Source organism: Trematomus bernacchii, unplaced genomic scaffold (assembly GCF_902827165.1).
Source record: "Trematomus bernacchii unplaced genomic scaffold, fTreBer1.1, whole genome shotgun sequence".
In the NCBI taxonomy this organism is placed as follows: Eukaryota; Metazoa; Chordata; class Actinopteri; order Perciformes; family Nototheniidae; genus Trematomus; species Trematomus bernacchii.
The window spans coordinates 6211144-6227614 of record NW_022987608.1 but is presented as its reverse complement, the minus strand read 5'-3'; the positions used below and the strand labels follow the sequence as shown (position 1 = coordinate 6227614).

The 16471-nt window shown below is 40.5% G+C and overlaps 1 protein-coding gene across 1 annotated transcript in view; it reads left to right on the top strand.

The window, feature by feature from the left end:
• The window catches only part of gramd4a (GRAM domain containing 4a), a 43618-nt gene that overhangs the window by 10736 nt on the left and 16411 nt on the right, over nucleotides 1–16471 (top strand). Inside the window, exon 3 of the mRNA XM_034131377.1 lies at nucleotides 1764–1884. Within this exon, the coding sequence (XP_033987268.1) occupies nucleotides 1764–1884 (121 nt within the window). The remainder of the gene's footprint in view (nucleotides 1–1763; nucleotides 1885–16471) is intronic.

Sequence of the window (16471 nt, the reverse complement as noted above, 5' to 3'; positions counted from 1 at the left end):
GCTATCATTTTGAAATCAATACAATTATGTTCAAAACGATTAATTTGTGGGAAACGTTGATTCATTTACTAAGTAGACATGTAGTTAGTGGGATAATGTGGAGCTAGCCAGTCATTCTTTGCGAATACTACCACAAAAGGGTGACCAGGACCCCCGACCACATGACTGCCTAGCTGTAGGTTATCCCTTACATACAGTATGTACTTTACTCGCATATCTTTTCCTTTGCTTGTTTCTTTTGTCGTGGGCGATATACTGACTTTGTTGTCGTAGAAATGACAGAAAGATAACCAGAGGTGTTGATTGAGACTTATTTGCAATTTAGATTTCCTAATGCAATGTAGAAAATTAGTATTCTACACCAGACCAAAGGGATAAGTCTTACATTTATAATCAGTTTTGCTCAGTGACCTTACGTCCACCTTGAGCAGAACTAACAGCTACATAATCAAAAGCGTGGGAGTGGACTGAAGCAAAGTTAAATAGCATAAATTACAAGTTTTGATGCTTTAACGCTGTCAATCGTAGAATACAAAGTCATGGTAAAGATACTGGAGGACACGGTGAGATTGGAGGAGGCAGAGGGGGGAATACGATAATTAATCAGCCGATTATCGTCCTCTGTGACGTCAGTGCTTGACCTACTTTTGATTACAGGAGGTACTGACTGAGATTTGACTACCTCATTAAATAACATGAACTTGAACGTCCTGTCCTTATTGATTTGCATTCTGGCAACCAACCACAGAGCTGTGGCTGATCATCGTAATGCAGCAAAACTTCTTTACACTCCCGCCGCCTGCTCCTGACATTTAATTCACACACCCTCTTTTCTCTTCCCGTCTCAATCCTTCACTCAGCATCCTTTTTCCTCTCCGTGACACACTCCCAAAAGAGGCATTTATTTGTCTTCTTTGAAGTGCATCTTTATTCAGGGAAACTCTCCATCCTTGTCTCCATGTCTCCCCACCCGCAGATCTTGTTAGGCGTTTTGGCTCGCCCCCAAAGCACATTTTTCAGGTCAATGTCAGTTTTGTGCTATCGCTCTTTTCTCCCTCCCTGGCACTCCCGCGCTGCCTCTTTGCGGAGAGCACATCCGCCAAAGACATTGCGGTGGTGTGTCTACGCAGGGACACACAAACCCATGCTGTCGGGGAGAAGCTGCTGCAGCCTGTGTGTGTGTGTGTGTTAGTCTTTTAAAGGACCCTTGCTGTAGTCGAGCAGCAAATTCTCAACCTGCAGTGCTCATCATCCGCTAGCAGCTAGCCGTCTCTCCCCTCCTCTCGCTCTTTCCTTTCCTCTCCCTCCTCACACTCTGTCCCACATTCCTCTCCTCTCTGACAAAGTCGTCACCTCTCCCTCATTCACTCGATACACCTACACACATGTTGTGTTGCTAGTTGTGTGTGTTAGGGGTTTAAAGCCCTGAGTCATAAGGGTGTGTGAGTCATCAGTGTTGCCGTAGTCGGAGGAAGGGATTCTCCTCTATTTTTCGCCTCCTAGCTCGCTACAGCTGGACTCAGACCGGGATAGGACGCGTCAGTGTGAGTCATGGTGCCATGCTATTCCATATGTGTGTGAGTGTGTGTGTGCGTTAGATCATATGGGATTCCCCTGCTTGTGTTCTGTTGTTATGAAGTAATTCTAAAACCAAATCTTTTTTTGTTTTTCTTGTTTGTGGATGCAAATGTTTGTGTGCGTGTGTGGTCCGTCCCCTGTATGTACACCTGTGCGTGTGTGTGTGTGTGTATGTGTGTACACAGGCTGGTTCGGGGTCTCCCACCATGGCTGCGGCCATCCAGGACTTCCAGAGGTCGGAGTCAGACCGACTCAACGAAGTCAAAGGTCACCTGGAAATTGCCTTACTCGAGAAACATTTCCTACGTAAGTATACGCACACGTGCACGCACTCAAAGCAAATGAACAGTCTAAGAGTATTGCGTTGGGTACGTGTTATGCCAATAACAATTGTGTTGCTCTGTTTCTATTGGTAGTGTTTACTGGTTTTAATTTCCCGCAGAATGCTTTGTCATCTATTTTCAGTTAGAGATTCCCCTCATTACCCAGAATCCCCCTTGCCAGTTCCCAGAGAAAAGTCCTGTACTTGTGTCGTTAAGACTGTGGTTGTACAGTTTGTGAGGTGAGGTTGTCTGCAGCATAAGTCTAGAGATAGTGACTTTGTGATGTGGAGATACAGCCTGTTTCTATGATCTCTTATCTATAGCGCCTTTCCGACACTTTCTAAATGCATACCAAATGGTGACTGCAGCAGGAAGCCTCTGTTTGATGAGAGGCTCTTGTTAAAGTCGGCTGTTGCTGAAATGAAAATCTCTCCTCATCACGCCACGCTGGCTTACTGATGTCTCAGCTATTTATTGTAACAATAAACATGCTCTTAGTTGTGTTTCTTTTGAGAGGGATCAACTTACAGCTTCTAATGAGATCTAGCTCTTGTCTCTAGGGAAGTTCAAAGCACTTTTATGGTAGGTTGATTTGGATAATGGCGAATGAGTGTAATGTTTCTCTTACAGTTGTTATTGTGTGCATCAGCTTTTAAGCTACGAGCATCTTGTGTCTGCTTTGTGGTTTCACAGTCTCGCAGGAGGTTGTGCATAGCTTTCGGCTTCTGTCTGCAACTGGGCTGTAGCAGACCAACATAAAACACCATTGTTATGCTTTTTACTTAAGGAAATGTGTTGCTCTAGTCTAGTCAAATTTAAAGCTATAATAATACCCAAATGTATCCGTTGGCATTATTTAATTCCACTGCTATTTTCTATTTAAATTATACTGCATTTCATACAGGAATTTCATCCTGTCTTATATTACAAATTTGGGATAGCTCAATTAACTGCTCTCTGTTATGGCAAAACTTCTCTCAAATGATGTTGAAATATAAATCGGCACATGAAGTGAAATGGAATTAAAGGGGCTCATTCAGAAAAATCCTATATTAATCTGACGACAGGGATATTTACAGGGGACACTGCAGATAAACGGCAAACTGAAATATGTAGATTAACATAAAATAAAGAGACAAGCTCATTAAAAAACAAATAAGTACACAACCAAGGTAGAAAAGTAAGTAGCAGCATTATCTCAGTAAGTAAACAAATACAGTTGTCTATGTAGCAGCCAGTAACAACATCTCTTAGTAGTTACAAAAGTATATTACTGTTGGGCAAATATTTTCCAAGGCCCATAACCTTGACCCAGTGTATCAGGTTAAACTGTCCTGACTGAGCACACGCACCTGTAACCTTGGCTGCTGTGCTCTCAGTGTTTTGGCTCCCTGCTCCTGCCTGTTGGCGTCAGCTGATAGAGGTGTTATGATTCTATCTTGTTATGCACAATGTTGATTATTCTCTCTGAACTAGCTAAATACATGGGTCTGGGGTAGAGTTCTTCAGAATTGACGTGGCAACTCTACCGTGAAGTCAGAACCTCTGACTCTTTGACTTGTTTTGTGAATTCTCTGGCCGAAGCTCCAAATAAACCGTCAGTGTTTGCCATCAAAGCTCCAGCTCTCCTCGTGTCTCTCTGAGTCCTGACTCCAATTGCTTCAGAAGTTTCCCCCACAATTACCAAATTCAGAAAATATCTTTGATTGAGGGATTGATTCCACCTCAGCAGTCAGCAGCTAACAGTGCTAACACTAATAGCATTGCGACAGAGCTAACTATGGTAACCTAAGGGGAAACTGGAGTGTGGGCGTTATGCATCCACAACGATCAGAATACCATTATTCCACTATATTGTTACATGGAAAATAGTTATTTGCTGCTATAGTAATGTTCTGAATGTTTTGTAGATAACTTTTTGACTTTACCGATATTTCAAATGTACAGTAACAACAGTTATATCCTGTTTTGCTTACTGTATGCAACCCAGCCATTCATGAAGCAAGCAGTGCATCCTAAATGACCCTAGAAAAACGTTGTTTATTCATTTAATGTCCTTAATTGCTCAACAGGTTAGTGGAGACCAAAAGCTAAAAGAAGAGTAATTATTGAAATGTAATAAGGGGCTGTCACTGTCGATATGGTGTAGCTGCATCCCATAGTGAGACTTTGACCAACCTAAAAGGATCTCATCAAGGGTAGTTTTATGGAGACCTAGGACTAGTAACTTTGCTGTTATGGATACAATGTTTATATTGTATACTAAAGTCCCACAAAATAGAAGTCATGGGGAGTCCACCAACTCCTACGCATCTACCAGTGTGTCCAACCTGGTATCCCATGAGAGGTACTAGTTGTCCTGTAGCAGCACGTTGACAGTCCCGTGGTGTATGGACTGTGAATTCCCCTCCTCCCCCCTCCCTCTCGACTATGTATGTCTATTCGAGAGAGAGAGACAGGAAGAGAAAGTGAAAAGCATAATACCTCAGGCTACGTCCTCTCATAACGGGCTGAATTCATTGTAAAACTGTCAGGATGCTGGCTAAATTAGCTCATCCTTCATGGACTTTTTTTTTTACTGTTTGCCCTTTCATTTCTCCTCATCTCTTTCTTAAAATAAATCCTCTAAAGCTCTCTCTACCTTTCCCCCCCCCAGATTCTGCCCCACCATTGCTTGTTTTTTTATTTTCTCATCTATACCCTTCTCTTCTTTCACATGCTTTTGCTTTCTCTCTGAGACTTTTTTGGAACTCTGGTAACCCCCCATGCTTTCACATACACAGTCCACCTGCTGAAACAGCCGTTTCGGTCGTACAAATGTTCTTACTCTGCCTAAGATGGCAGCCGCTTGGCCTTCTGCACAGGGACTCTGAAGGGGAGGATCGTTCATACACTGCTTTTTTGTTGTTGATTGGAAAAGGGTAGTAGTACCTCTGGGTAATGTTGTTGTTTTTCCCCCCTTCCAACTTTACCACAGGAGCTTTGTGTATTTATTCCCTGTGTTGTACCCGTCCTCCTCTCTCACTCTCCGGTTATCCATTTCTCTCATGCCTCTTGTCCGGCCGGTGTAATCGTACTGCTGGGAACACTGAAGCGTTACAATCCATTTGCACCTAATGGAGTCTCTGCCCTGCACTGTTTCTACTATTTTCCTTTGCAATCTATTTAAACGTGCACTATTGTGTGTGCTGTAGAAAGAACTACATGTGTATTCATCATATTTTCAGTTACTTGTTGGGAACCGATGAATAAAGACTAGTTTATATACAGTTTGTCGTTAGCTAGAGCTAATGGGATTAGCAGGGTGAAACAAAAGAGTCCTTGTAGCAAGATATATGGGTTTACGTGTTGTATAATGCTTTTCTAGAGCATACAAGAGGTAATGTATGAAAAACAACAACACATTACTCTGAGAATACCAGATAGGGTTTGCATATTGACTTCAGATTTAGAAATGCAATGACTTAAAGTTATAATTCTAGGGGCAGCAAATAATCCTTGCTACTCTGTCAGCTATACAACACAGGAACAACTGCTGTGTCTGTTAACAACACAGCTGAACTCACATTGTTTTATTAGTCAGTCAATAATTGGCTTTTTTCCACCATGCCATGACCAAGTGCGATCTGATTTCATGCTGTACACACGCTACAAGTATTTTTCCACACATCATCACACACAGCGCAGTAGGTGTGCCGCCTGTTGCTCTGCATCTGACAGCTAGCAATGGCTTGCTCTTGTTCCATTCAACGAAAAAAAACTGGAAGTGACCAGTGCTCTCTGTAGACGTGTTTTCGATGAATGATCACGACTCCTGTTACACTAACCACTATGGCAAAAACAGTGTGTTTCCTTTGTTTGCTTCACAATAAAAGCTACCCCCATGTTTTGTAAAGCATTCGATGTGAGGCTGCAGCAGTAAGAAATGCTGGCCAGAGAGTGCCTTTATTTGAGATGCAGAGTTGAAAGGGGGAGATAGACGAGATGATATTGCCTGAAAGGTTTGGCGTGCTCAGGAGTCGAACCTGCTTATTTTGCAGCTGACACAAAATGTTTTTACTACATACAAACTAACTCAAAACATAAGAACATGAAATGGCTATACAGTATTTGTGTGGGTTTTTTTTCAGTGTAGATTTAATATTTTCATATGTTTTGGAACGTTAGTTAGACAAAACAAGCTAGAGAATATAAAGACCTCCCGTTGGAATTCTTTATTTACAGCTCAATCTCTCGCAGTCTATATGGAAGACAATGTCATGATTGAAAAGCCAAACTTGCTTTCAAGTTTCAGTCTAGATGTGACCATCAGCTTAGCAGCTAAAATATGAATGAGTTCAACTTTTTTAACTCTTACAAGGGTTTATTTCATTTAAAGCAACAGTTTGATTCCTCTGTATTGTTTTGGAAAAAGGAGCAAAGTAAATAAGACTCGCACCAAACCTTGAAGTGTGTGTTGGTTTGTGCTTTTTCATCAAATGGTTATTTTGTCTGCTTAGATCTCAGAGTGATCTGAGCGTAGGCGTATTTTCTTTTTCCCTTTCTCTCTCGCCCCTTTCCTCTCCGCTGCTTTAAATAAAGCCGGGGCCCACGCTGTATGCTAAAACAAACACACTCCTTAAATATATTGTCTCCTGCCTTCACAGGAGGCACGAGTTTCCATTACCCAATGGTGTGTGTGTACTTTGATACAATGACCCATGCCATTTCCCTTGGCAGTTCTTGTGATTGACCAGCGCTATTCTTAGCACACTAAATTGGTTAATTTGTAACTATGTTTCCGGACGGGATCACATCGACACAGCCACATATGCTGTATTAGGGCTTTCTCTACCTTCCTGGTCCTCCTATATTCCAGTCCTCTCACTCTCCCTCTGTTTGTATGTACGCTCCCACACTCCACAACAGACTAATCAGATTAGTTTAAAGGGCCAGCAGTAGGCTCTCAATAATTTGATAAATGTATATAATTCACCTCATTCTACCTTGACCAATCGAAGTCTCTTAAGTCTGTCTTGTGTGGGTAAGCTTCAGTAAAGAAAGTGGTTCACTCAAAAAGACTTCCCACACCCTTATTGATTCCTAGCTATGGAGATATTTTTGGTTTGACTTGCCAATGTTTTGTGATCTCTCCACTGAGACCTGAATTCAATACAACTATTAGATTGTTTTCTTTTTGTGGTGCTAAGCATTAAAGTGTGACATTTGGAAATGCACCACCACAGTGTGTGTTTTTCAGAGGCATTGTTGAGGTTACATGTGCAGGATTATCCACAGACTTGGAAAGAGCTGCGGCTCCTGATTAACTTTCTTTAATATGGTTCTCTGGATTAACAGCAGTAATAACAATGGTCACGTAAATGTTTCGCAAGCTAAAATACATGCTAATACCACCATGTTTTTATATACAATCTATGGTTTTTACATAACATTAAAACGATTTAAGCCTAACCTAGCGTTAGATTCAGTCTTTCTGTGTTATAGGGCCCTTAATGGCTGTCATGTTATGGTAATGGCCTTGCTTGTATATGATAATTACATGTCGGCTATGGTGGGGCAAGATGACAATATAAATTAGTCAGTTGTCAAAGGATTTTCTCTTGCTAGCTAACCTTTTACTATCTCTAAGTACTGTATTAGCCACTACTTGCAATTTAGCAAATCCGTAGGCAAGTACTGTAAGGCCAAACAGGATTAAAATTGTTACATCAATTTATGGATTATAAAAACATACACTCTTGTCAGATTATGTGCAGTGTAAGACATGACTAGTTATTTGATTTAATAGAAGGAAAAAGTGTTCAGTCTTGATTTAAGGAAGTAAGACATTTCGAGACTAGTAGAGCCAGTTTCACACATTTCAAAATGGCCAGTTCATTTTCTTTTCAGGCAAACACTGTGATGTTGAAGATTTATTAACAGCAGCCAGAGAAGACACAACACACTGGAGATGTAAATTATTCAGGTGTTTTTCCATAATACTCCCTCCTGGTCTGTGTGTGTGTGTCTGTTATGACCAATGTGGGAATATATGATGTGTTTCTGTGGGAATTGTTGTTTTTCCCTCAAAGACTGCATACCAAGATTAACGATAAGCACTCTGAGGACACAGTTTCCTCGAGCGATAAACCTATGGTAGTTTTATGGTTGCAGTAATGGATGCAAAAATATATTATCAACTAGGATGTGTCCCATGGGTGACGGTGCTGAAGCGACCCTCCTACTGGTGATAAAATAACAGAGCAGTAGAAATCAGCTCATGTAACTATAAAGTGCCTTTTATTTGTTCTCAGTTCTCTCTTGTTTATTCTTATTTTTTATCATTACCTTTTACTCTTACCTCTTTGCTTTTCTCTCTCTAAGCCTACTTTTTCTTTGCCTTTTTGTTCGTTGTGCCGTTTCAATCCCTGTTTTTACATTACGAAAGCCCTGTTTTTTTCTGTCTGTACTGATATTAGCAAGCTAAAAAAAACATAATGACTCGGAAGCACATATTAACTGGACATGATTCTGATTTAACTTAATTTAACTATTATTTTCAACCATGCTCTTCACACTTGGGAGTAGTATGCGGTGTAATGTAGTATTGCTGTGCGCTTGCCCTGTGAATACTAAAAATGACAATTAAGTAAATCTTGACATTTTTTTCTGTTAGTCATTCCTGGACTTGGCAGGCTAAAGTGTCAATGTGTTTGTCGTCTTTGAAAGGGGCGCTTTCTGACTCCTGTTTATGTTAAATAGGTTTTTGTGCATGTAAATGATCTGCAAAGGCTAACATCCCAAAGTTTCCTCCAGAGGGAGTTTCTCTACGTCACACTCATGCTTCTTTTGGATAGCGCTCCAACACATTGTACATAGGCTAAAGGGCGGGACATCTCTAAGTAGTTGACCAATCACTACAGGGCCGGCCAGCTAACCAATCAGTGCAGACTGGGCTCTGGTTTCAGACAGAGGGTGAAAAGAGGTGCTGCAGCACAGGCAGTATGAGAAAAATAAAGAGCTTTTTGAACATTAAAGCATGTAACATGTCCCAGTGGAGACACAAAATACAAATCTGTATCTGGAAATGAGCATAGTAGGGCCCCTTTATTGTTTCACATTTGTGCGCTGGTATAAATAGATCCTCCTGTTACTGGGTTTATTGGTTTTACTGCTACTAGTTCCATAACATTTGAAAAAAAACTAGATGTGGGTGAGGCTGTGTGTGTGTAGAGAGAGAAAATATCCTGTTTGAGGTCGTGCATTGAAGGTCACTGCGGGGGTACAGGCTTTGTGCACTACAGTGACTTGCTGATCAATACAGTGTCCTAGCTGCTGCCCTACTTACTTGTGCAGAGGGACGCACATGCACACACACACACACGCACACACACAGACGCACACACGCACACGCACAATGCAGCAGCACAACAATAAGCTAATGGAATCAGTCAGGGACTCTCCCTGCATATATACAATGTGTTCTTTACAATACTAAAGGGTAATCACCGTCCTTGAAAAAGAATCTAATATACCAAGTAATTGCTGTTGCGTATATCAAAAAGACAACATGTCTTATTACTTACTGACAATTCTTAATCATAATTGCTATATATATATATTCCATAGCTATAACTCCCATAGTTCACCCACACAGTATGTTTGCCTGCAGTAATTGATTGACAGCTCTTTCCCTCTCTTGTTGCACTTAATAGGGCGGGACAGTGTACACGGCCATCGATGTTTTTACGTACTTGAGTTTAGAAATGTCACATTATTCCCTGCATAGCTCATTTCACATTTTGTCTTTTCAAAGCAGGACAAGCAAAGGTGTTTCTGATAACACTAACAATCTGGCTCTTCAACTGTCGAGCCATGAGAGGGAGCCAGCATACCTGCTCCCTCAAACTGATACTGCTATATGGACTTCAGCCATCATTAATTGTGTTATTCACACCTGTGCTTTTCCTGCTTTGACATTTCAAAATGTTGTTTCTGAAAAACAGCAATTAGCCAGAAAAACTGAAAATACCTTTGTGGGTGCGAAGGGCAGTGCAACTCCTGGAATTAACTGCCTCTCTAAAAAGCAAGCTGTCACTGTCGTTGTTGCTTTAGAAATGTGTTGTTGAAGAAACTGTAGCTTTATAATTTAGCTTGGAAGTTGATTAAATTAGACCTTGGAAACTTTAGTTCAACAAACACGCACACAAACTTAATCCAGGTCCACTTAATTAGAACTCAAATTTTAAAATCTGACAGTAAATACGGCTCACGTTACTAGACAAAAAGGTCAACATTATTTAGACATGAATTAATTTTGCTACCAGGCATCCCCCTTTTTAGAATACTCATTGTTCCTTTTGGTCTTAGTTTTTTGATTTCATAAATGTTTTCACACTGAATGACTTATTGACAAGAAATCTATGAGTGCATATTTTGTTATACTCAAGGTTTGGAGATTCTTTGCTTCGAAACTCAGTTAAACAGATGAATTGATTAGTCCCCAAAATTGTATGACTGTTAGTCGACTAAGAATGTATTTATCGAGGACAGACGTGATTGTAATATGTAATGTGGGTTTGTTGAATTATAGTATTGGCTCTTATTCTTAACAGTTGACAATTAACAATATCTATATTCAATATTCTTGAAATATATAGCTAAAATCTTACATCTTTTGTAGTTTTAGCCATTTTCCTTTCCAGTTATGAAGGCATATACTTAACCTAAAAAATGGGCTGAAATTGTGAGAGACACATCTAATAACTGTGCTTAGGTAAAAACAGATTGGTGTAGTATAGTTCTGTATTTTGCCTTTGGAAACAAATCAAAGCAAGCAAACTTGTTGAAAAAGGAACTAATTCCACTAGTTGATTAGCATATTATGCCCTGAGTATCTGGACAGTTGGTACACAGCAGAAACATGGTAATTGAAAGGTCTTCATTTTGTATTCTTGGAAAAACCATGCAAGTGATTGAGTATTTTGCAGGCCTTAGAAGCTCATCACTGATTACTACTACACTGATGATGATTCATTCTCCTTCTAAGACAGCTACAGGACATGCTGCATGATAATGAGCACATCTTGCTCAGCGCCTGCAGAGGAGAGAGTCTTTTCTGTTATAGGTGAGCTAATAGAAAATGAAGCCTTGGAGGCAGAACTGTTCTTGACAGCTCAGAAGCAGTTGTCTCTGTAATTGGGATGTTTAGGTTCATGAAGAGGTATGTTAAGTGGATCTGTAATGTAACCTTGAGGTCAACATTAGTTTTTTCGTACTGTACTTCAGTCTTGGTCCCAGTTGTTACATTTTAATTGAGCTGTACCCTCGTGAGTTTAGCTGAATGTGTGAGAATGCAACAGGTGTGTAAAGTCTTTTTGGCATCCCCACGGCAGACTGAATTTGTTCTAGTGTACTGCTTTCATGAATGACATTAAACCTGTACATTTCAATCAGGGCTTCACAATATATTGATTTTAATTCGATACTGTGATTACAGAGGTATCGGCTTGGATTCTAGATCTCGTCATAAGTGTTTTCTTTCCTGGTTTTAAAGCTGGGATTACAGTAAAGTTATGTCATTTTCCAGACTGATTTAGCAGTTTTATTAAGTGATTTTCCTTGATATTTGATCGCCCAGCCATAATATTACTAGATAAAATCTGTAGTTTAATGTGGATTTATTACAAAGAGTGTCATGCTTTTAATATCTCCTTGTAAATGTGCAGAGTTAAACTGTGGATATGATATGCTGTCATTTGTTCCCTTGCCGTTTCCATGAAAACATGCTCATCCCAGTGCTGAGAGGAGACTGCAGTCTTGACCCGATACCGATGATGTAATGAAAGTTATTATCTCATCACTGTCCTCCAAACAACCAGATGCTGTATTCTCTGCGGACTGAATTGGATTATAGAACATTGTTTATCTCCATTATTTATTACATATCGCTCTCCCACGTCAATTGTTAAGCCTGCACACAAACACGCACAGCAACGAGAGTGTTGTGTTGTGGTGACGTGACGGTGAGATTTTGCCATGAGGTCAACATAAGGTTCTAGAGGAGAGACGAAAGGTCATTCAAAAATATTCAAGACAAAAGATGACGACATAGAATAAATGTTCACTGTTCCCTCCCACACTATAATAATTGTGAAATCCAACTAATGCAAGAAATTGAATAAATTATAATCTGTTGTTAGTTTAAACACTTTTGGAGTACCTAAATGTTGTGAAATTGACACGTGCAGGCAACTGGTTTACTTTCTGTTCTCTCTTTTTTTTTTACTTTACGGTTTTTTCAACAGCATACAGTTATTCTATCAGAGCATGTATCAAAAGTAGGTAAACAAATCTTCACTTTATAGACAAATAGGTAGAGTAACAATGTAAATACTGCAGGTTTAATTTCTAAGGCAAAAGTACAACTAAAACATGTCTCAAATAAAAATATGATGTTATTTTCTGTATTATACAGTTAAAATTAGGGCTAACACAAATCATGTATCCTTATTGCCTATTGCATTTTGGCCTTTCACTCCACTCGACAGGTCTAGGTTTATACCATTCTTTTTACCACCTTTCTTCTTTTCGATCTTGTTCTTGTGTTGGAAGCTGCGTTAACATCTGCAGATCAGTTGGAGGCCACAAGGCTCAACTTTTTTTCTTCTGCTCAAGTCAACCAGCGTTGTGGCAAACACTGTATAGAATGGGAACAATGAGAGTCCGATGTGACGCAGCCGATTCCCCCCCTCACACTCTGTCTCTCTTTCTCTGATCCCCCCGTGCCCCCACCTTAACTCAATGAAAGGAGCCATTGTCTTTGGCCTGGATTGAACAACTCACACAGTACTTTTCCTCTGAGGTCTTAAAAACTTTGCCTGCTTACATGGAGAGCGATTTGCTTTGCTCGCGCTTGTACAGTACTCACGTGCACTCAGGCGTCCATGCACACTCACGCTCCTGCACACAAATATGCACAAACCAAAACACAAAAATGTACACCACCACTCGAATAAACCCGTACTGACACATGAACATGCATAATGCGTGTGTGTCTGACAGCTCCGGGGTGCTCTGAAATCTCAGATTCCAGGCCCTCTTAGTGCACCGGCCTCCCAGCAGAGCCCCACCTCTCCCCACCTCGGCTGCCCTCCTTCTCTTTTTACAGAGTGCCCAACGCACTGAGACCTGCTCCGATCACTGACCATCACTCTTTCAGAACAGTCTCTTTTTGTTGCCGGTGACCAATCAGCACTGAGGAACTGTCTTTGCCCTCTGCTTTGTCTCTGGATGGGACATACAACCATGGAGCCAACCTAAGTGGCCCAGTTTGGAGAGGTTCGAGGTCACTTTCTGACAGAGAGTGCTGAACCAGCCGGACCCTGTAGCAATGGCTCAATTTCAAGAAAGAAAGGCGGCCACTCTGCCGTCCCGTTCCTGCCCGAGTGTCCCCGGGACTGGCCGACTGCAGAGACGCATGTGTTTGGATGACTTCACCTTTGACAGCTTTGAGCTGCTTTACAGTGGAGCTGTGGAAAAGATCAAAAGCCACAAAAGTAACCTCAACCTCAGTAAGTTCCCTGCTTCCAGCTTCAAAATCAGGAATGTATGATCAGGTTCGACCTAACTACATTTGACTGTAAACATAAATAAGATGGTAAAGCATATTTAGATTAGCCAACCCTGTTTTGCAACCACCTTGCTGTATGCTACAGTGTATACAGAGGCGGTACAGTAGACTTTGTTGTTTGATTAACCCAAGGGAAACCAAGGTATTTGATCATCTTCATTGAATAATCATTCAACATAAACGTATGTCAACTCATAAACCTCCGTCACTTTTAGTCTCCATTTTCCAGAGAACATCTATCCTACTGGGAATAATATTTGTCAACACAAATATGATCAACCTCAGCCATGGGTTTACCCATCTCTCTGTCCAACTAAAAATAGCAACTCGACGTCAGTGGTGAATCATGACCATAGAAACTGCAGTTCTCTCAGCTCAATGTTATGACCAGTGCAAAGTGCTTTGAGGAATTTAAGGACTTTATTTGAAGAGACATTTTTTTTATAAAAACATGTAATGTTGGTACTTTAATTTGATCCCAATTTACTTCCTTTATTTTGCGTTGATTTTACATTGTCATGCCATGTTATGAAGGAAGTTCCTAATATGACACTCGTTTGCTGCATGCTTCTACCACATCAGGCGCACCAAAGCCAATATTTCCTAATCCTTTGATCTGTTTTTTTCTGATTTTAGTAGCAAACATTTAAATAATCTAAGTACCATTTTTGCACAAAAGGTTTACCAGTTGACTGTATCAACTTCTACTTGTAGTAAAATTGTCATGCGCAGGCTCAATACGTTTTATTATTCAATTTTGTCTATATTTATTCAGACAAATGTAACTTTAACCCATTGCAATTTAATATTAGATCTAAAACCTCACCTTTCAGAATACAATACCCCGATAATCAGCTCCTGCTTCGGTTGCTTTCCGACCTTTCCTTGCAGATAATAATCTCTCTTATCAAATGTATGTGTTTTTATCATTTTCTTCTCAAAGATCACAGTTTGATGGAAAGCCTGCATGATGGAGAAGGTCAGCGCTATTAAAAGCAACCTCTCCTGGCATGGCATTTAGCTAATCCTGTGTCTGTGTTACTGACAAATGGCCTAGTTACTAGCCTTAATAATGGCTAAAGACACCCTGTAATATGGTAACCCAGGATAAAGATTTATATATAGATGATGGCAATCCAATTTTAGAAGCAGAACGGGCGTGTTGACAGCATTATTAATACGCTATCTGATGTAGATGGCCTCTGTGGAACAGGAACGATTGTACTCTATCCTTCTGTGTCTGACACACATAGCATATTGTGCCATGCTGTGCTGGATCACACTTGCGGCCCCACATCTCACACAGTAGAATGGACTCTCGGTATGAGGCATCTCTTTTTCCTGGTGTTGGGAAGGAATCGATCAGTGTGGAAGGAAGGAAACTAGGGAGAGGAAACAGGTGGACAAAGGGTTAAGGAGCTGTAGAGATTTGTATTCATAGAAACAACTGCACAATGTAAAGGGAAGGAGTTGCATACAGTATGGGGGCAGGAAATGGAGGGGAAGGGAGTGACAGTGTGTTAAAGTGAAAGAGGGTAAAAGGTGAACAAGATCAGGCGCTTTAAGGTATGGACACATGACAGAGAAATACTATACATTCTCAAAGTGTTAAGGATATTGTGGTTGTACTTAATTTAACAGATAGTATATCATCTGAACTGACTATTCTACTTTCACTTTTCTGAGAAATCATACACCCTCCATATCAAATCTGGTTTCCTGTAAACCATGTGATTACATTACATATTCATTTCATTCCATTTCCTTTAACTGCGGCTGAACAGCAAGATGCATTCAAGTACATTTGCTTGAAATAATCCAAACTATTGTTAGTGCCGTTGCATTTGTTGTGCTAAAACCATCAAAGTAGTGACATACTGTGTTCTTATTACTTTTATGCTAAGAAGTAATATAGTTTTGTCACAATACTTTGTTTAAGGGAAAGCTCAACATATGAATTCGTTTTTAAGTATCTTTGTCTGTTAAGTCATATTGAAAAGTGCCTTTGCTGTTAAGCGTTATGATCAGAACAGAGTTAAAAACCACCGTTCTAGTTTTGCCTACACTACCCAAGGTGCATTGCTGCTGCTACTCATTCGTGTAATAGGTTTACAGTTTGCTTTGGCTCAGGGCAGCCTAACCAACGCTAAGCCTCTTAGCAACCTTTGGCCTACCTCTCGCCAACTCTTACGCTGCACCCACTCTATGCAGACTTGTTTATATAAATACCATAAACACATTCATACGTTAGCAGATAGGGAGGCAGACACACCGAGCCTGTGGAGCGGGGAGGGAGAGAAGAATCATATTACATCGATGAAATAACAGTCATACTTTATTTTTATGGTTTCCCTCTTCAATGCAGAAAAGTTTCCAAAATGTGCATCACAGCTCTTACCAAAGCACAAATGCATAATCGGATTATGCAAGTGGATTACTGTATATTGGAGTCCACTATGTGTTCTCTCATTAAGAGCGCAGCATGTCAGTGCTTTGGCTGCAGGAGGTGCTGGCTATTAATGTTTTATTAGCATTAATGGGAGGAGATAATGAGGAGTGAGATATGAGATTAGGTGATGAGTAACTGGCAACTACGTTCTTGTAATATGAAGCCCCTACTCTCTCTGTCATGAAATGGTCCCTTGTTGAAGTGGGGGGGACAAAGTGAAAAACACTTTTGTTTGCTGGTTGTGCAAAACCCTGCTTTTATTATTCCCCCTTCAAAGGATGGTTGTTATGTTTAAGGTAGGAGGGATATTGATCTGTTTAGTGGTACTGCTCTGTTTTCAGGAGTTTTTTCATGGGGCAAAATGTACCATAAATCAGCAAGTGGTGCCTCAGCAGATGTGACACATGTCATTCTGTTGGGTTTTGACAAGGGTTTAATCTTTGCTTTCACTTTTTCTGCGCCTCACTCTGTGGCTACACAAATGTATGCGGGTATTCATTCATTTGTGCC